General features: G+C 40.2%; 1 protein-coding gene across 2 annotated transcripts in view; it reads right to left on the reverse strand.

The window, feature by feature from the left end:
• Positions 1-20,326, reverse strand: part of DYM (dymeclin) — a 344,284-nt gene that overhangs the window by 46,212 nt on the left and 277,746 nt on the right. For both annotated transcript variants that reach the window (XM_046025177.1, XM_046025176.1), the window contains 2 exons: positions 19,183-19,365; positions 7,189-7,302 (listed from right to left, as the gene is read on the reverse strand). In XM_046025177.1, the coding sequence (XP_045881133.1) occupies positions 7,189-7,302; positions 19,183-19,365 (297 nt within the window). The remainder of the gene's footprint in view (positions 1-7,188; positions 7,303-19,182; positions 19,366-20,326) is intronic.

The raw sequence follows: 20,326 nt of genomic DNA on the forward strand, positions 1-20,326 counted from the left end.
AATGAAAGACACTTGGGATGGGGATGGGGAGAGACTCCAGTAGGAGAATGCGGGCAGTTTTTAAGCAAGTCAGTATTAAGAAGCTATGAAAAAATTCTTGAAATTTCAGTTAACTGTATTTCTCTTTCTATAACAAGCAACAGTGGAAGTATTCTAAAAAGTGAATATAAAATAAAGGCTTTAAAAATAATTTCGTCTGACACTGGCCATCCACGCTTAATTCCTATGGTTTATCAGGAGAATGAAATGAAAAGTTCAGTTAATGTCAATAACTTACATTATTCCATAGCTTCCTATTTACACTAAAAGGGAAACTAACCTTCTGATTAATTCTCCCTGAAAGACACGACCTATCTTTCAAACTCGAGATATATGGTTAAATTCTTAATTCTCAAATGACAGATAATTCACAAAACCAAAGAAAAGAGGGAACCTGGAGACTTTGTGTAACTGAGAACAGGTTGGAGCGGAAGTGGGACGAGAGCCTGCACAGATGGGGATGCACCCGGCCCCGTCGTCAGGACATTCAGGCAGCTCGCTAGCAAGTGAAATGGGAGCCGGGAACATGCCCTGCTGTGGAGGCAGACAGTGAGAACTTTGAGTGGTGGCTTCTAACTCAGCTCCCGGAGGACACACTAACTTTATTTATTTCCTTCCAAACCCTAAAGGAGAAATAAGCAACTTAGGATTTCAGAGCCTGTCCTTTATGTCTCTGTTTATGCAGGAGAGTCTGAAAAAACTAATTACCTGGTATCGCCTTTCCCAGACTTCACGGAATACCAGTAAGAAGAGGATGTTTAGAATGACATTAATACTATTTACTCTGAATAGCCAAGTTGTTTAACAATATAGACAGATTTATCCAAAGAGTATATGTTCCCACACAGGATATTACACAAATATTTTAGAAGGCTATGTCAAATAACATTTGATTGAAAAATATTTTATTTGGTTGAAAGTCAATTACTATGCCATGGGCTTCCAAATCTTCATGTTTACTTGCCCAAAATTGGAAGAATAATTCTTCTACAAATTTGGCTTGAGTTCTATAATGCAAGGGAAACTTCAGAAACTTTTGGCACATCTTCAGTTGACATTAGCTAACTATTTCTCATGAGTAAGGAGCACTGTGCTTCTCTTAACAACCCAAAGGATAGTCGGAAAGAATTCTAAATTTTCTTAATGTTTAATTTATATTTTAAGAAGGAACAAACCAATAACTGCACACTATTCCACACTTTCATAAAGACCTTATTAAAGCAGCATTTCCAATTTCAAACAACCTCTTTTATATGTCTTGCATACAAAGCTATTATTACATACCCGGCAATTATTTTATCAGTATATATTAGTAAACCACCCAAAAGGCAAAATAATGTGTTGTCATGTTGTATAATAAAAATATTATTCAACACTCAGCTTGAATTTTCAATCAACTCTAGATACAGCAGTATTCCATGAATTAAACTCTAGAGGTTTTAAGTGATTCATTTTGTTATAAACACTCAATCCAAAAAGATGATTAAAATAATTGAGATAAGACTTGATTATAAAGATAAACAGCTTTTTTTTTCCCCCTGGTAACATCTGTGGTAATAATGTGCTATCATTTAAACCAACTGAAGATGACTCACCATCTGTGAATAAATATAACTTAAGTTTCTTTTCTAGTACTGGGGATGGTTTTCTTTCTTTTCTTTTAACTAAATCATCCCTCCTCCACCATCTGTCTCTCTTGCAACCACAGAGTGAGATGGTAAGCTGAAGTAAGTACAGTTTCTCGCTATGTTTCGGAACAAAACAAACTGGCCCACTTAAGGGATTTATCCATGACCTTGGTTTCCATAGGATATTAATCTAAATAAGAGTAAACTGGCCTAAGACCTCCCACAGATCAATTAATCTCTCTTTAGCCATACTCCTGAAAAAATGAAGTTATATTTTCATTTGTATGTTACTGTCTCCAATATAGAGACTTCTTCTCCTGAATATAGTATAATAAAGGAACACCGTATCAACATTCAAACATATAACCTGTATACTATAATTCATTTCACTTTAAGTATTGTAGTGAACCCATGAACGTTTGCTATCTGCTACAGCCTTGGGAGGGGCCTTTGGACCAGTAGCATTCACCAAAGGAATTAGAAAATATATCTGGGATTGGAAACAGTAGGAAAAAATGGACAAAAGACACGAGTAGTGAGCAATAAGCCAAAAGAGAGGCGCTAATAAGGTTTACCACAGGGTAGGGATAGATATAAAAGAAGAGTACCCGGCCTGACAGCACAGTAAGGAAGCACTGGTTGCCCACAGTAGAGAAAGGAGACCGGGAAAGGATAAGCAAGTGGAAGGGTACATAACATTCTAAGAAGGTGGCCTAATGCCCAGGCCTTGTTTCCAAAATACCATTTATTAAAAAAAGAAAAAAGAAAAAGAAGGGGGAACCAGAGCTCACTGGAGAAGTAGTTGATTCGAGGACTGGGGCAGGAAAAACACAAGATGAGTCTGAAATACCTTGTGCCGCAGAAAACGAAAGGCGTGCTCAAAACAAGAAGGGGGCAAGTCAGAGGACACCGGATACAACCCGGAGGAGCTCCCACGGGCCAATACTAGAATAGTTCGAGCAACAAAGGAAGTGATAGGACTGAATAATAATCTATAACAAAATACAGAATTATCATTAGGTAAACACCACAGTAAGAACTATGCAGGTAAGATTCACTGATGGATGACAAAATGGGCAAAAGTTTGAGGAGAAATAAGATATTAGCAAAGTCTCGCTCCTAAGACCGTAATTAATTACAAAGGACAGAACAGTGACTTTTCACAGGAGAAATCTGATAGACACCATGTTAACCAAATAATCAAGGATACTCATCACCAGTAATGAGACATACTAACATCACGTACCTCCTGATTCTAGGAACTAAGAAGGGTACAACATCACCTCTATGGGTACTTTTGCCAAATATGCATACCTTCAGTGTAATCATGAGAAAACATCAGAAAAAAACAAATTGAGGGACATTATGCAAAGTGACTGAGCAGAACTATTCACACCATCAAGGTCATGAAAGGCAAGGGATGACTGAGCAACAGTCATAGGCTGGAGGAGAATGAGACATAACGGTTAAATGCAAAGTGGGATCCTGGAAGGACTGGGGAGCAGAATAAAGAACACCGGGAGAAAAAAACCGGTAAAAATTACATAAGGTCTGCAATGTAGGCGACAGTATTGTACTCACGTTAATTTTCTAGTTTGGTAGTTGTAATATAGTTACATATGTTGTTAACATTAGAGGAACCTGGATGAAGGGTTTACATAAACTATTTCTACTGTTTCTGCAACTTTCCTGGTAAGTCTAAAATTATTTTAAAAGAAAATGTACAACAAAAAATAGCAAAGTGGCACAGACTCAAATATCTTCTGCCCACCCCAACCAAAACTGTTTCTTCCCTAACACCGTCCTTGTCTTTCTCCTCTGTATTTTTCCTCTCGTTTACTGCTGCCTCAAGTAGCAAGCATTTTACTTATTTACCTGCTTGTCTTATTTATTTGATTTGCTTATTTCTCTGATTATCTGATTACTTATTTATTTATCTGATTATCTCCCCCACCCAAAAAATAAGCTCTATGAGGACAGGCATTTTTACCTATTTTGCCCATCGTTGTATCTACTACTTAGTGTACTACTTCTAACAAGTCCCCATTTCCTCTCTAGAGCATTTCATTCATCTTCTCATCACATTCACTGAGTAACTACTAAGTACAAGACACTGAACCAGGCATCAAGGGGATGCAGATAAGCAAAATATGACCCCCCCTTCTCAAGGAAGTTACACTTGAGAGGGAGACAAAAAACATTTGAACAAGTACGTACAGGCTGGAAGAGGACAGGAGTCCCACCAAATTAAGTATGAAACGCTGTGGGCATTTAGAGGAGGGAGGCCTATGCCGAGTGAGAAGTAAAAGAAAAGGTTTCATACAAGTTCTCAAACTCAGCAAGGCCTCTGAATACTTAGGATTTGGATAAGCAAAAAGCAAAGTGGTGAGGGACTGATATACTGGGAAGAGAGAACCAGGTAAGCAAATCCGAACTCTAACCATGCAGGAAAGAAGCAGCAAAAGGCACAGAGATCATGCTGGTTGGCTGGCACACTGGATAGGGAAAAGGAAAAAGAAAAAAAAAAAAGGAAAAGACTGAACAGCACCTAGGGGTAGACTGTGCATGGTCTAGCGTTCCAGTCCAAGGACTCCGGGCTCTGTCTGGTAGTGATAGGGCACTGCCCTCTAGGTAATTTGGAAGAGGAGAAGGATGTTACTAGAGCTTTGCTCTATAAAAATTCTTCATGGCATTTTAGAAGATGGAAGTCTAGACTCTTAAGAATTACAAGAGATCTTTGGGGTCATCCTCTATGACGTTCTACAATAGGAATTCTTTCAACCTATTTTCCGACGTTATGGATTTGAGTCCCTCTGCCATCTGGTGCTCTTCTCACACTTACCATCAGGTACTAAACTAACTCCTGTCCTGGTTCAACTTCTACCCACTGTCCTCTGGCCTACAATGCACTGCTTAGTCCCTCCTTTACAGAATCGTCCTTACAGTAGCTGAACACAGTTTCTCTATTTTCCTGAAGTCCTCTCTTCTCAGGCTATACACCCTCTCTTCCTCACTGTCCTTGAATTACAAGTTCTTTCCAGTAACTTCACCTGCTTTTGCACACAGCTTGGTTTACTGACGCGATGCTCGCCACATTGCTCCTGTATCCGACGGTGCTCTTCCAAACGCCTGTTTCAGGCTCGTTAAATACCCCTACATTCTCCGTCCGTGCAGGGAGTCTTCTGACCTTCTTTCTTAAGTGAAACCCAGCTCTCCCCTTAGGACTCTGTATCCCCCAGAGCCTTCGGAAGTTAGACGCTGCTCATCCTTTCACATTCTGGACTTCAGGGTCTGGAGGAGGGGTTGGCGCTATGCTTTCATTACCGTTTCATGATTGTTTCTTGGCTATTATTCCTCTACCTCTTAACAGAAAGCTCTGCCCCTATGAGGCTGGTACCAGCTTCCTCTGGCCCACGCAGTTGGCACCTACTGCCTTCTAGGCTATGGTCCCCTTGGCTCCAGCATCTGTTTCACAGTCTTTCTCCACCCCACGGCTTATTGTCCTGAAGGACTATGAAGCCTATGTGAGTGGACCATCCTCGGCTTCCCATTCATGCGCTGCTCAACCACACTGACTTCCGTTCACAGGCACAGCACTTCCGTCCTTCACTCATGGCCAAGGTCAGACTGTGTTATCACTGAGCTCTGCTCCACTTCTGATGTCTTCAGTCTAAATATACTGTTCTTTAGGCCCATCGCCATGACTTCCACCACACCCACTCTTCGCTTGCACTCAAATCCCCTTCCCGAAGCCTCTGTGACCCTCTCCTTCCAGCCTCCTGAGAGCTCCACTTCTCTTTTGACTTAGCTTAGACACCAAAATCCACCACTTCCTGTGAGCAGCGACTCCCATCTTTATGGATTTCTGTATTGGATCCCATGGAGCAGTTCAAGTAAATTGGAAAACCGGCACAAGCCCATGCATGCACACAGACACAGACACACAGACACACAGACACACACACACACACACCCTCAGAACAAAAAGCCCTCTGAAGCCTTACTTCATGTAAGAGTGGAAACCGGATGAATTTCTCACATTCACAGAATTGTCAGGAAGGGAGGCAAATCCCAGCGGGAGGGTCTGGTGAGCTGTCACCAGTGTTCACGTTACTGCCACACGGTGGTGCCATTCCAGCTGATAAGCACGAACCCCACTGCTCTTTCCTTTCCCGGGAACTTCTCTAAGTGGTTATGATGACTCATGTGCTATTGTTTTACAAACTCTGTTGTTATAACTGAAAATATTTTCATCTCCTACAACAATCTCTCTCTCAAGCCTTCATAAGCAGTGGTGTTCTGTGATAGTGCTGAAAACACGGCCCCCAAAACAGTCACTCCGGACCAGAAGTTAGCTGTGACAAAACACTATGATGAAGAAGGCCACGTGTCTGCTAGGACGTCCTGTGTTTCTAATTCGGGAACGAGCACTCCAAAAAACTGAGAGGTGATGAAGGCAAACACTACGAAGAAGCATTAAAGCAAAGACAGGCTACCGTGCTGCACAGTCTTGAGACGCCACTCAATGTCCCCTTCACGTCCGTCTTTTGAGAAGATTAGTCTTGGACTATGAGTTTTATATCATGAGATCACTCTGGAGACACACTGACATGCAAAAGGAAGTGTGTTATTTTTCTTTTTTTTAAATAAGCGTTTTTTTGGGTTTGTTTTTGTTTTTTTAATTTGGCAGAGAGCATGCACGAGAGAGCACGCACAAGCAGGGGGACCAGCAGGCAGAGAGGGAGAGGGAGAGGCAGGCTTCCCACTGAGCAGGGAGACTGACATGGGATTCGATCCCAGGACCCTGGAATCATGACCTGAGCTGAAGGCAGATGCTTAACCGACTGAGCCATCCAGGTGCCCCAGAAGTGCCTTCTTAAGATACAACAGTTTCCCTACCTATGCAAGAAATGCTTCTCTTTCCAGAGCTACATGCAGGCAGGCAGTGAACAGCGTAGGGACTCAGAGTGTAGACTTTGGAGTCAGTCTGTCTGAGCAGGAATCTCCCAGTTCCACACTTTTCTAGTTGTGCGGTTTTCGGGACCTCATTAACCTCTCTGTGCATCTGAAAAGTTAGGGCCAAACACTACCTACCTGTAAGGCTCGTGCAGACGGAAGGAGTTCATAACTGAGCCGCTTGCAGCTCCACGGAGCCCTGAGGACACACCACGTGTGGGCCAGCCGTGGCAGTCGGCATCCCCACCGCCAGCGGGGCCTTCCCTCAATGCTTGTTACTTACAAGACCGAATTATTTCATTGGGTCAAAAAACATACGGTGCTCCTTTATTCCCAGTATATGACTTACTCACAGTATGCGAGGATGTCAGTCCTTCTTTGGCAAGACTGCCAGACTCCTCTGCATCGCTGTTCTGTGTTCCAGCATGGAGGAGAGGACGAAGTGCTTAAAGAGCCTTTCCTAGCGCCAGTACTAGAAAGTGGGACGCCTCTGCCCAGCGCCTGCTCAGACACAAACGCATAGCCCAAGCGATACCCCAGGGCACGTTTCCTTCTCGGGTCTTACCTTCAGCCGGTCTTTGGGCAGCGCGACAGCCCCCTGCTTGATGATTTCCAGGACCCGCTCCACCGACAGCTCTGCCCCAGCCTGCAGCAGTCGTGAGCTGAAGAAGGTGATCACCTGCAACGTAAAGGGTTCGTTTCGGAACAAGTAGTTGTGCCAGCTGTGTTTTTAGGAGGCGCCCTGCTCCCATGGCGGTCCCACTTCCCAGGGTGACCCGGCTTGACTTCACGAGCTCTCCTCCATGCTGTCCCGTCTGTAGGGTTCGAGAACTGCATCAGAGCCGGCCTCGGAGCGCTCCGGGCTGATGCCCCCCACCGTGGCTGCAGCAAGCCTCCCCAGCCCAGCTCTTTCTGCCTGCGGCCTCACCCTTCCTTAGTCAGACGTCAGTGAGACGGCAGCCCCCCTCAGAAGGTGGGAAGAGAATGCTACAGCTTAAAACCCGTCAATTACTAGTAACTCTCAAAAAAAAAAAAAAAAAGGCTTAAATGAGAAAGGAATTGAAGCTAATGGTGAAAATGATGTTCAGGGGATTGTTTATAAATTTAATTTGTTCACTGCACTCTTCTCCCTGAGCAACAGGGATAATGAACAGCAAGCTAGGACTTCTCGTTTTGTGCCCCAGCACAGCCGGATGCTGGTAACACAAAGTGTTACAACAAAGTGTTACTACAAAGTGAAAAGAATGTCATTATTTTTTTTGAGGAAATCATTTTAAGATCATGATGTTAATAAATCAAGAAGACTATATGTCTTTTTCTTTTTATTCAAGAGAGTAACACTTAAGTATTTATAGTCAGACATGCAAAAATATAAAAATGTTTTGTTAAAAATTACACATTTTCATGTATAGGTTTTCTGTTTTATATGTAAAAGACAAACACTAGTGTAAAGAGATTACCTAACTGTAAAAACAAAATAGTTTTTAATACTTATTAAAGTATGATCATTAAAACTAATCTGGACGATTAGCTATCCTGTGCCTTACTAATCTTGAAGGCTTCACATTATCAGCGGCAAACACAGTACTGGTCACAGTAAGGACACTGTTTATCATAGTAAGTCCAAATCCGTAACGCAAACATGCTGCCTGGTAATTTCTCTGCATCCGGCTCTGGTGAGATGAGGCTGGTTCATCGCTGCTTCTACCCTGTAACGTAGTGCCTGTTCTAGGATGAGGGGGACATCAGCTCAGCCATTTCCTTCTTGACACGTGTACTTATATTGTACTGCCTTTGATTTGCGGTTCTCTTGCAGGAACCATACCAACCCCCCACTTTAGAGGGTTTTACTTAGTTAAATCTATATATTATAACCATCAATAACATACATTACAAGGACCTGTAAGTGAGTGATAGGTGAGAGCACCAGCCAAGCCTCCCAACTGAGAACCCCCCCACTCCTCCTGGGGATACTGTCGGCAGCTGACATGGCTGAAGCCTGGCACGTTGTCCGTGCTAATACTAAGAATGAGGAAAATTCCATGTGTTTATTTTTAGATGAAGAAAGGAAAGCTCTGATACTATCTTCCCATGCTTCGGTGGACGGTGGGTGCGACCTCTGGGGTGTGTGTACCCATCCACTTGGAGATTCTGGATGGAGATAACAAAATGTGTACAATCAAAGCTAGGCAGATGGCACAGCGCTCAAGCATGGGTACCTGAGGCCACCGTGAGAGAGTACGGACACGTCGCATCATCAAAGCAGCAAGTAACGCAATGTGAATCTACTTTGGTTCACTCTGTGGTCTACACAGACTTGCCTCTAAGCCTCAAGGAACTCGTGTTCCCACTGGGATAGCCGTGGAGCAGGCAAGAGACTCCCTCTCTAAGTAAGTTCCTGTTTTCAAACTTGCTCTCATTCGTATGTCTTATGCAGATATTCAGTTCTTGCATTTGGATGCACACTACTTTAAAAAATGATAAAACTACCAACTTCCAGGACAGAAGTAAATTTATGCATCAAAAGCAAAGGGAACAGACAGCTACTGCATGTTTACTACAGCCCGAGAGCTCCTCTATTAATTAATTCTCGTCATAATCCAACAAGCTGATGAAAGCTCTGTCCTACAGACTCAATGGTATGAGAGAGCGAGTTGCTTGACCCAAGTCAACCAGGTAAGTAAGTGTCCGAAGCAGGACTGGTACTTGGATGTTCCTTCTCACTTTACCATGTTGTCTCCAGCAATTCTTGAGTAACAAAAGGCTTCGTTTTCTTCATGGAAAATATGTGAGATGAAAGATGTAAGTTCTGTACCCCCAAATTTCATTTGGAGTCAGGCTGCACCATTAGCAAAGAATGTGAAATGAATTCATTCAAAGATACAACTTGTAATTCCTATCACCCAGTTAGAATTTTTGCAGACAACAGTGTATTTAGTGATGATGATTTTAATAGTTAGGTGGCTTTTATCTACTTTCATAGGAACCATTAAAATTGTAAAATTGATGAACTTTTTCCCCTCTGAAAATGTCTGCAGAAGATACAGTTAATAATAGAAAAAATTGAGAGTGAAACCTTTAGCGAAATGGGAATGAATGATATGTTAGTGCAATTCAAAGGCAACCTTTTCAGAGGAAGTTTCTTCTCCGTGGGTGTTACACAGCTTCCCTCCACCCACCATATTTGGCCACAATTCCTGAAATCTAAGTAAAGCACATTACCTTCAATTACGCTATTAGTTCTGCACAGTAATTATCCAAGGTCATGTTCTGATTAATCAGCTCCTCCCTTTGAGTAATGTCAAAATCACATTTAACAACCACTTATTATGAAACCAGTGAGTGATCACTAGAACATAGATTTATAGAAATGAGAAGTTAAAAAAAAATGAGAAACTTTTTGTAGGGTAGATGAGGGTATGTATTAGGCATTCTTGCTTGCTAAATGGTCACTCTTCCAAGAGGTAAAAGTAGAGAGCTAAACCATTTTCTTCTCTTCTATAAGAGATAATAAACATGTTTTTAAAAGTGAAATCCATGTGTTTTCTCATTGATCCTGGGTTTTCCTCAAATTTTTATGTCTTAATCAATACATGTGTTAACAACCTATTCGTGGGAGAGATCTCCAGAAGATTTACAAAGAAAATAGACATTTTCAAGAAAGATGCAATGTAATTGGGAGGACAAGAAGCAGACTAAACAGGCATAATTAAACCAATTAGACATCACGGTACTGTGTACCACTTTACATCACTGTGACGTGCTCAAAGTCAGAAGGCGTAGTTGGGGTCCTGTCTCTGATACTGACAAGCCACCTGACTTGTAGAACTCAGGGTCTAGGGCACCTACCAGGTGTCAGAGGCTTAGGTTTAATTCCCAGCTCTGCTAATGAACGTAGACAGGTTATTTAACTTTTTTATGCCTTAGTTTCCTGATCTATAAGTGAGGAAAGATAGAGTGCCTGCCTCATGCATGGATACTGTTAGAATTAAATAAGTTAATATCTTCGAAGTGCAAAGAACAATGCCTGGCGCATGGTAAGGGTTCATAAAATGTCATTATCATTAGGTATATCTCAGTATCTTCACTTATAAAATGAAAAAGTTGCCCTACCTACCACATAGGAAACTTATAATACATGTGAAACTTAAGGATAAATCAAACCAGACAGGAGTAGCAAGTGTGATCTACTGAAAGTAAATTACAGGAAAGTCTGCTGGTTAAAACCAACATGATCATTATCAGTTTAATGCATTACTGAGGGTCAATTTGAAACTCTCTTTTTTTTTTTTTTAAGATTTTATTTATTTGACAGAGAGAGAGAGGGAGAGAGAGAAAGAGAGGGAGAGAGAGAAAGAGAGGGAGAGCACCCACATGAGCAGAGGCAGAGGGAGAGGGAGAAGCAGGCTCCTCGCTGAGCAAGGAGCCCAATGTGGGGCTCGATCCCAGGACCCTGGGATCATGACCTGAGCCAAAGGCAGCCGCTTAATTGACTGAGCCACCCAGGTGTCCCAAAACTCTCCTATCTTTACTTGGTGAGTTTATGTATTACCTTCCTCTTTCAAAAACAATTTGTATTTTATTATTTCCAGAAAATTTAAACAGTACAGTGTTGGGGAAGTTTTCATAGTTTGCAAAGTTTTCTTTTCTCATGAAAGAATGCTGAATTTTGAGAAATGTTTTTTCTGCATGTATTGGGATGATTGTCTGGTTTTTATCCTCTAGCCATTTAATTTTGTGAATTACATCAGCCTTGAATTCCTGGAATGCATGATAACTGAGCATGTTGCATTATTTTTCTGATACACTGCAAGATTTGATTTGCTATTTTGCTGAGGATTTTTTGTGTTTCTATCTATGAATGATACTGACTTATAATTTTCTTTACTTGTAAGGTCTTTATCTACGAGTAGCATTAGGGTAATAATGTCCCCATAAAATGAGTTGGGAAGTATGTCTTCTTTTTGTATTATCTGGAGGAGTTTGTATTGAAATAGTAGTATTTCTTTCTTAAAAATTTGGTAGAATCTAAGGGTGAAGACATCCAGGCTCGGAGTTTACTTTGTTGGAAAAATTTTAAATATTAACAGTTCAGTATCGTTTAAAGATACAGAACTATTCAGATTATCTATTTCTTCATGAGTAAGCTCTGAAAGTTTGTGTCTTTCAAGGAATCTTTCCATTTGACCTAAGTCATCAAATTTATTGCCAGAAACTTATTCATAATATTATCTTATTATCCTTTCAATATTCCTGCTATTATTCCTGACACTGGTAACCTGTGTTTTCTTTCTTCTTCTGGGATTAACTTTGCTACAGATTTATCAGTTTTATAGTGTTAAGGTTTTTTTCCCTCCCAAATAACCAGCTTTTGCTATCACTGATTGTCTTTTTTTTTTTTTTTTCAATTTCACTGATTTTTTTTGTTCTTTTATTATTTCCTACCCTTTTCTTGCTTTGGATTTAATTTACTCTTTGTTGTAGTTTCTTAATGTGGAATATTATTTATTTAAGATCTTTCTTCTTTTCTACTAGAAGCGTTTAATACTATAAATTTTTCTTTAGCTGTATTCCACAAATTTTGATATTTTGCATTTCCTTTTTTACAAACTTTACTATTTTTGCTGTTTCCTTCTATATTTTTTTAGTTTTGAATTTTTGGAACTTTTTAATTTTCATGTTCATGTTCTTTTTTTTTTTTCATGTTCAGTTAGCCACTGTATTGCTAAGTTTAAAATATGTTCTCTTTAGGGTGCCTGGGTAGCTCAGTTGGTTAAGCAATTACCTATGGCTCAGGCCATGATCCTGGAGTCCCAGGATCTAGTACCACATCAGGCTCCCTGCTCAGCAGGGAATCTGCTTCTCCCTCTGACCTCTCCTCTCTCATGTTCTCTCTCTCATTCTCTTTCTCTCTCAAATAAATAAATAAAATCTTTAAAAAAAATAAAATATGTTCTCTTTACCTTTGGCCTCCTCTCTTTGATGTACAGGTGTACTGTCTACTTTCTAAATATCTGGGGGTATTTTCCAGATATGTCTCTTACTGATTTCTAGTTTAATTTCATTGTGGTCAAAGAACATACTCTATTACGATTTTAAATCTTTTAAATTTGTTGAGGTTTGTTTTATGGTCCTGTATATGGTCTATCTCAGGGACTGTTCCATGTACACTGATGATGATGGGTACAATGTTTTATGAATGTCAATTAAATCAAGTTGGTAGTATTGTTTGGGTCTTCTATATTGTTACTAATTTTCTATTTATTGTATCAGTTACTGAGGAAGAAGTGTTGACTCCTCCAATTAAAATTATGGATTTGCCAATTCCTTCTTGCAAATCTATCAGTTTTTGCTTTGCAGATTTTGAAAGCTCTGTTGTTAGGTGCATCCATATCTAAGACTGTTATGTCTCCTTGCTAAATGGACCCCTGGATCATCACACGGTGTCCCTCTTTATCTCTGGCGATGCTTCTTTTAATGAGGTCTACTTAGCTGATCCTATACTAACTCCAGCTCTCTTTTAATTAGTGCTTACATGATAAAACTTCTTTCAGCCTTTGACTTTTAACCTACCTAGCTCTATTTACAGTGAGTTTCTTAGAGAGAACATAGATTTTATCTTTTATCCAATCTGAAAATCTTTTTTAATTGAGGCATTAATGGGATTGTTGACATGACTGGATTTAAATCTCCCATACTGCTTGTCATTTCTCTTTGTTCTACTATTATTTAGCCTGCTTTTCCCACCTGCCTTTGGATTAAATACAATTTATAATTCCATTTTATCTCCATCTTTGGCATACCAGTTCTATCTCTCTCTCTCTCTCTCTTTTTTTTTTTTTTTTTTGGGTGGTTGGCTTAGAGTTTATAACAGCCACCGTGCATTTATCAGTCCACCTTCAAATAATACCATAGCATTTCACGTTGTCAAGAACTCAAGAATTCTGCCCTACTTGCAAGTGAACAAGTCAGTTTTGTGGATCCTGGAAGGATACAGAGATTTCTGGGTCAGTGATGAAGGACAGCTGTTCGTCAAACAGCAGCAGTGACCAGAACATTAGCATTTTTTTTAATGGGTTCTCCAAGCCCCAATTTGCATAAAAGTGGTTTGATGAGGGATGGGTGACTCCCTCACATGTAGTGGGTTATATTATAGGAAGAGAACTCTGAGCTTAGGGAACCCAAATCTTTTACAATGGTCCATAAGCAGGTTTACCTTTTGCTCCTGAGGGAGACACAGACATGCCCCCACACCACCCCTATGGTTCTCTTTGCCTGGCACACCCTGACCCTAGATTATCTGTGCGGCTCACTCTCTACCTCCTTCAAGTCTTAGCTCAGATGCACCTTCTCGGAGAGGCCTTCTCTGACCGCGCTCTTTGGACTTGGAATTTCCCACCCCTACTCTGACCAGCACTCTTCTTTTTTTGGCTTAAGAAACTTGGTCGATGTTGCTGTCATTTACTGAGATAAGGAAGACTGCATAAGGAAGAGCTGATTCATTTTGTGTTTGACTTTTTGAAGAAAACAAGGAATTCTGATCGAACCTTCTTCAACATTTGTGGGACTGTCAGGTCGGCAACTGAACGCACTTGTCTGGAGCTCAGTAAGGACGGTCGGGTTTGGAAATACACAAAATCTAACATGACTTTTACACTGTCCAGAGAGAAGAACAGTTCTTGCCTTTAACACACTGCACATGTTACTATTAACTGCCTCTGCTCTCTACTTATACTCAGCCATGAAATTCCTTTCACATCTTCTCTCATTTGGTGTCACGATTCTATTGTCCTGTTACTTAATTCACCCAAATCATATCACCTATGGGTTAGATGGGAAGGATATACAGCAGTGGCTCACAGATACCTGGTCATTTGGAAAACACGTTGGAAGGATCTGCGGGAAGTTCAAAGTGCTCCAAGGTTAGTGCCTCCTGTCTCAGATATTCAACACTGCTGACTGTCTTAATGAAAAATATCAACTCTGAACGCCCTGTCAGCTAAAAATAACAGTAATTCGTAGTCTCTTTTACCAATACTTTTCAAGGTTAACTCCATGAAAAAAGATATAGCAAAGGCTTGCTGGAGCCAAATTTCAGGGGCATTTAGGGCAGGGAAGGGGAAGGCAAAGCGCTGAAAGAAGCAAAAAGTAGAGATGCTATTTACAGCTCTGTCATGGCATTCTTTTCAAAATATGCAAAAGAGTTTAAACAACTTTTTGAATGAACTTCCATTGTGCCTGCACTATTTTGGATGGCAGTATTCAACAAAAAACTGTTGGACAACCTGACCATTTGAAATTTTACTTTAGGTTTATCTAAGTGCACATTGAAAGCGCAGAGTTTCTAATCTGGCTTCAAGGCCTGGCTGAGTGACTTACCGGCTAAGTGACCTTGGGCCAACAACTTTTCCTCTCAAGCCCTGCTGGGCCTCCCTGGTTTAGGGGTCACATGAGATACTGTATATGCAAATGATCCATAATCAGGACCTACTTGAATATTTAATCATCATTTAAGACAATGAGTCTTAGGCTGGGATTTGTGTGAAAATCACTTGAGAAACTGTCGCTCAACATCCTGGTTTTCTTATCCACTAAGTGGATAATCAAACCTAGTTTACTGTTTATTGGTTTAAGAAGAATTTAAAAAAAAAAAAGGAGAAGAAAAAAGATAATGCATAGGAAAGTACTTAACCTCATTCCTAACACTTAGCAGGTGCTCAACAACATTCAGGCATTTATTTGCCTAGTTTATTTTTTATTTTTTTTTTAAGATTTTATTTATTTATTTGACAGAGAGAGAGATCACAAGTAGGCAGAGAGGCAGGCAGAGAGAGAGGAGGAAGCAGGCTCCCCGCGGAGCAGAGAGCCCGACGCGGGGCTCGATCCCAGGACCCTGAGATCATGACCTGAGCCGAAGGCAGCGGCTTAATCCACTGAGCCACCCAGGCGCCCCTATTTGCCTAGTTTAAAGAAGCGCGTAACAGCATATGGCCAAATGTTTACCGTAAGAGGCCCTTTGTGCTGAATACATGGAAGTGTAAGTGGCCCATTCTTCTGTCAGCCACAGGAAAGTGAGCCCTGGTTGTAAGTCCACTTAACACCCTGCTTCCATTTCCACATAGTCATACACCATGTGATACGCAGTGAGGTCCCTTCTTTTCCTCACCTTAACCCTGATCTTCACTTCTTTCAAAAGAGACTGAGTTTTGAATGGGGGTAGTGTAACCCTTTCCATGGTTCTCGTGTGCCTTTTCAAAAACTAATAATGGTCTTTTCGAGATGTTTTTAAGGATGTCAACGGTTAATCACCTTGTTACTAAGAAGGATCCTCAGTTCTATCATTGGGGGAATAAAAACTGATTTGACATCAGAAGTGATTTTGAGAGAGAAAGAGAACTGTGAAGTCTCCAGGTTTGGATACGGCTAGATGTTTTCAGGCAGTGAGTGAGAAACTGTGGGAACATTTTGCAAAGGGGTACAGTAGTTAGGCCTGATGATTACAAACATGGGCATGGGCTTTATCATTAAACTGCCTGGTCTGAGTCCTGGCTCTATGACTTTCTGAGTGTGTGACAGTGAGCAAGTAAAAATCTTTCTAAGCTGGTTTATCTATAAATTGAAAATTAAAATGAAATATACCTCATTCACATCCTTTTCCCAGAAAGCTACTACGTAGTCTCTGCTCCCACCAAGACAGAGCAGTAAGCCAAGAAAGAGGAAGACAGAGGAGCCAATGTCAACCGGAAGAGCCAAGGGAAGGAAATTCCTAAGAAGATGCCACAGCTGGGCATGAGAACCAGAGCACAACACGACTGGGGCAGAAAGCAGGAAGCAGGTCTCCAAGAAAAGTATAGAAATGAAAATTTTATTGGGTCTGCTTGACCATTTTGAGAGGAGTTTTAGAGTTATGTCTGAAAGCCTGAGGCTGTGTTAGTGACTAGATGTCTGTAACACATAATCGAGAAATTTGCCTAGAATCCAGAGCACACCAAGTATCTGTAAGAAAATAAACAACAGAAAAACTGGAAAAGGACTTGAATGGAAACTCACAAAAGAGGAAATCCAAATTGGGGGGTGGGAGAATATTCATCCTCAATGGTAATCAAGAAATTACAGATGAAATCTATAATGAGATGCCATCACAAGACTGACAAAACTAAGTGTTCATGGGAAGTAACAGAACCTCTCACACACCACTGGTCGGACAGTCGAATGGTAGGACCCCATGTTAAACGGTCTGGCATAATACACACTGCCCAGCAATTCCACTTCTGGGTGTCCATCCAAGAAAGAGGTATGTACATATGCTTACTTATGACCGAACTTGCATATTTCTACCTGTGTGAGAATACAATGATTGAATGTCTTCCTGAATGTGAGTAACACAAGGACAGGATGTTGGCTCTTGGGTTTACTCTTGTGCCTGGTACTGTGAATCATTATTAGTTACTCAAGGAATCATTGTGGAATCATGAAAACATGAATTCAAAAAGACAGATGCACCCTCACGTCTAAAGCAGCATTATTTACAATAGCCAAATTATGGAAGCAACCTAAGTGTCCACTGATTGATGAGTGGATAAAGAAGATGTGGTACACACACACAATGGAATATTATTCAGCCATAAAAAGAATGAAATCTTGCCATTTGCAACCACATGGATGGATCTAGAGGGTATAATGCTAATGAAATACATCAGAGAAAGAAAAACCATATGATTTCACTCATCCATGGAATTTAAGAAACAAAACAAATGAAGAAAAAAGAGACAAACCAAAAAACAGACTTTTAACTATAGAGAACAGATAGTTACCAGAGGAGAGATGGGTGGGAGGATGGGTGAAACAGGTGAAGGAGATTAAGAGTACACTTATCCTGATGAGCACTGAGTAATGTACAGAATTGCTGAGTCACTATATTGTACAGCTTGAACCACTACAATGCGATACATCAGTTATATTGGAATTAAATTAAAAAAAAACACACACAAAAGGAAAAAATAGAAATATCCTATATATAGTTTTCCTCAGAACAGTTTTTATATAATATCTTTAGCATTTAAGATTTATTTATTTATTTATTTATATGACAGGTGGAGATCACAAGTAGGCAGAGAGGCAGGCAGAGAGAGAGGGGGTAAGCAGGCTCCCTGCTGAGCAGAGACCCCCCCTGATGCGGGGATGCGGGGTTTGATCCCAAGACTCTCGGATCATGACCTGAGCCAAAGGCAGAGAGGCTTTAACCCACTGAGCCACCCAGGCGCCCCTATCTTTAGCATTTAGTAAGATGATCCTACTATATATGGAAGATTTTTTTCCTACTCAGTTGCTATACTACAATAAAGAAATTACCAATAAGAAATGTTAGCTGTTTTCCAGAGTTGAATACTACCTGTTCATGGAATTGGTTTGCTTGATAAATTGCTGAATATATTTTTTTGCCGTTTTCTTTAAGTTTTGCTCTAGTATCCTAATGAAAGATTAATCTGTGAGGAAAAAAATAGTTGTGGAATCAAACTGAATTAGAAAACACTAATAAAACAATACAAAATTTAGCAAAAACACCTTTAGAAAAGACAGAAAGTAAAAATTTATAGACTTGTGAAAAATATTCTGCCATACTAGAAAAGAAATTAACCAAAATGATAATGAAATGCTGGTTTTGATATAAAAAGACCAATATTAAAATAAGTATAATACTCAAAGCTGCAAGAGTGTACGTCGTGGGACAGACCCTCTCATAAATCAGGTGTGGAAATATAAGATGTTTTACAGGTGCATAAACTGCCCGGTGTTTCTGGAAAGCAATCTGGCAGCATGTGTTGAGTTAAAAATACAGATACCGTGACAAAAATTAGTATAATTCTAGTCCTAAAACTATGCTAAAAACGCAACTGAAAAATAAGTTGAGATAAGATTTATTTACAAACTATTCATAAATTATGAAGTAACATAAAAAAGTGAAACACCCAAAATGAGTAATAACGGGATAATAGTTAAAAATTCTTTTGAGGGGTGCCTGGGTGGCTCAGTGGGCTAAGCCTCTGCCTTTGGCTCAGGTCATGGTCTCAGGGTCCTGGGATCGAGCCCTGCATCGGGCTCTCTGCTCAGCAGGGAGCCTGTTTCCTCCTCTCTCTCTCTCTCTCTCTCTCTCTGCCTGCCTCTCTGCCTACTTGTGATCTCTGTCAAATAAATAAATAAAATCTTTAAAAATAAATAAATAATCTTTTGGGACATCCATAACACAGGTTATACAGATATTAAAATGGGAGATTTTCAAAGATTTGATGATACCACAGAAAAATGCTGATGATCTAAAGGCTAAGTAAAAATGGCAGAATACAGACTGTATAAATGATCTCAATTCTATCAAATATATGTGTGTGTGTATATAACACACACAGACAGAATACAATAATTACTATGGCAGAAAAAACTACAAATAGACACTTTATGTTCACAGAAGGGATTTTAACTTTTGTAGTTTTTGGCAAGGTTTCTTCAACTTTTGCTGCTTTGATACTTAAAAAAGACTCATAATGTCTCCATTTACACTTACCAGATCGATATTCTGCATTATATCCTGAAATGAAGGATGCGTTCGAAACTGTTCAAAGAGATCTCGTTTGTAAAGCAGTGCATACACCAAGTTTGGATTGTGGTGAAGAGAATTTGTCAGGCAGGAATTGATGATCTCTAACATCATTCGAATCACTTCTTCGATGACATTCAAGTCTTGTGCCTAATAAAGAAAGAAAAACCACACGCACAGTGTTTTTCTCCTTCATGCAGAATTAATCAAAACGAGAGTAACTGCTTTAAAATTGTAACTTTAGGGGCACTTGGGTGGCTCAGCTGGTTAACTGTCTGCCTTCAGGCTCTGGTCATGGTCCCAGGACTCTGGGATCAAGTCCCACGTGGGGGCTCTCTGCTCAGGAAGGGGGCCTGCTTCTCCCTCTGACTGCCGCTCCTCTAGTTTATGCTCTCTGACAAATAAATAAAAATGTTAAAAAAATTATAACATTGAAAAGATAATGCAAAAGAACCTGTGCAGGTGACTTTTGTCAAGAATCTTCAGAATTAGGTTTTTGAGTAAAGTATTTGAGTAAAAATCCTTTGAATTCAGATGGTCACAATTAGGAACTGAACATACTAAAATATAGACTTGCCAATCTGGAAGGAAATTTGGGGCTTCCTCAGCCCCTCCCTTACTAGATCCTTACTGGCCTTCTCATCGTAGCATCACCCTAAATCATGAGACTTGCACAGTGCAAAATGGTGGTTGGGTTTTACCAAGTCCAAAAAAAGTGCCTAATTCAGAACATGACCTCACTTCTCTACACTGTCATTTTAATCTATTTACAGATAAATAGCCTATTGTTTTGTCTCTTTTTCCTCAGTCAACAGTCTTTGGGAATCTAAACAAGAAACAGTTACAAGAGGGTAAAAACAATCAACAAATCTCTTGGAAGAAAGAACAATGGAAGAAGCAAAAAATACAGGTAAATACAATGGACTTTCCTTGTCCTCTTGAGTTTTCTAAATTATGTTTCAAAGTTGTCGCAAAAATTTATAACACTGTCTGATGTGGTTCTCAACATATATAAGGGAATCTATAAGACAATTATATTGTAAAACAGGGAGGGCAAAGGGATGTAAAGACAGAAAAGGTTTCTACTCATGAATTGCTAAACATCAACAAT

Source organism: Meles meles, chromosome 12, assembly GCF_922984935.1.
Source record: "Meles meles chromosome 12, mMelMel3.1 paternal haplotype, whole genome shotgun sequence".
NCBI lineage: Eukaryota > Metazoa > Chordata > Mammalia > Carnivora > Mustelidae > Meles > Meles meles.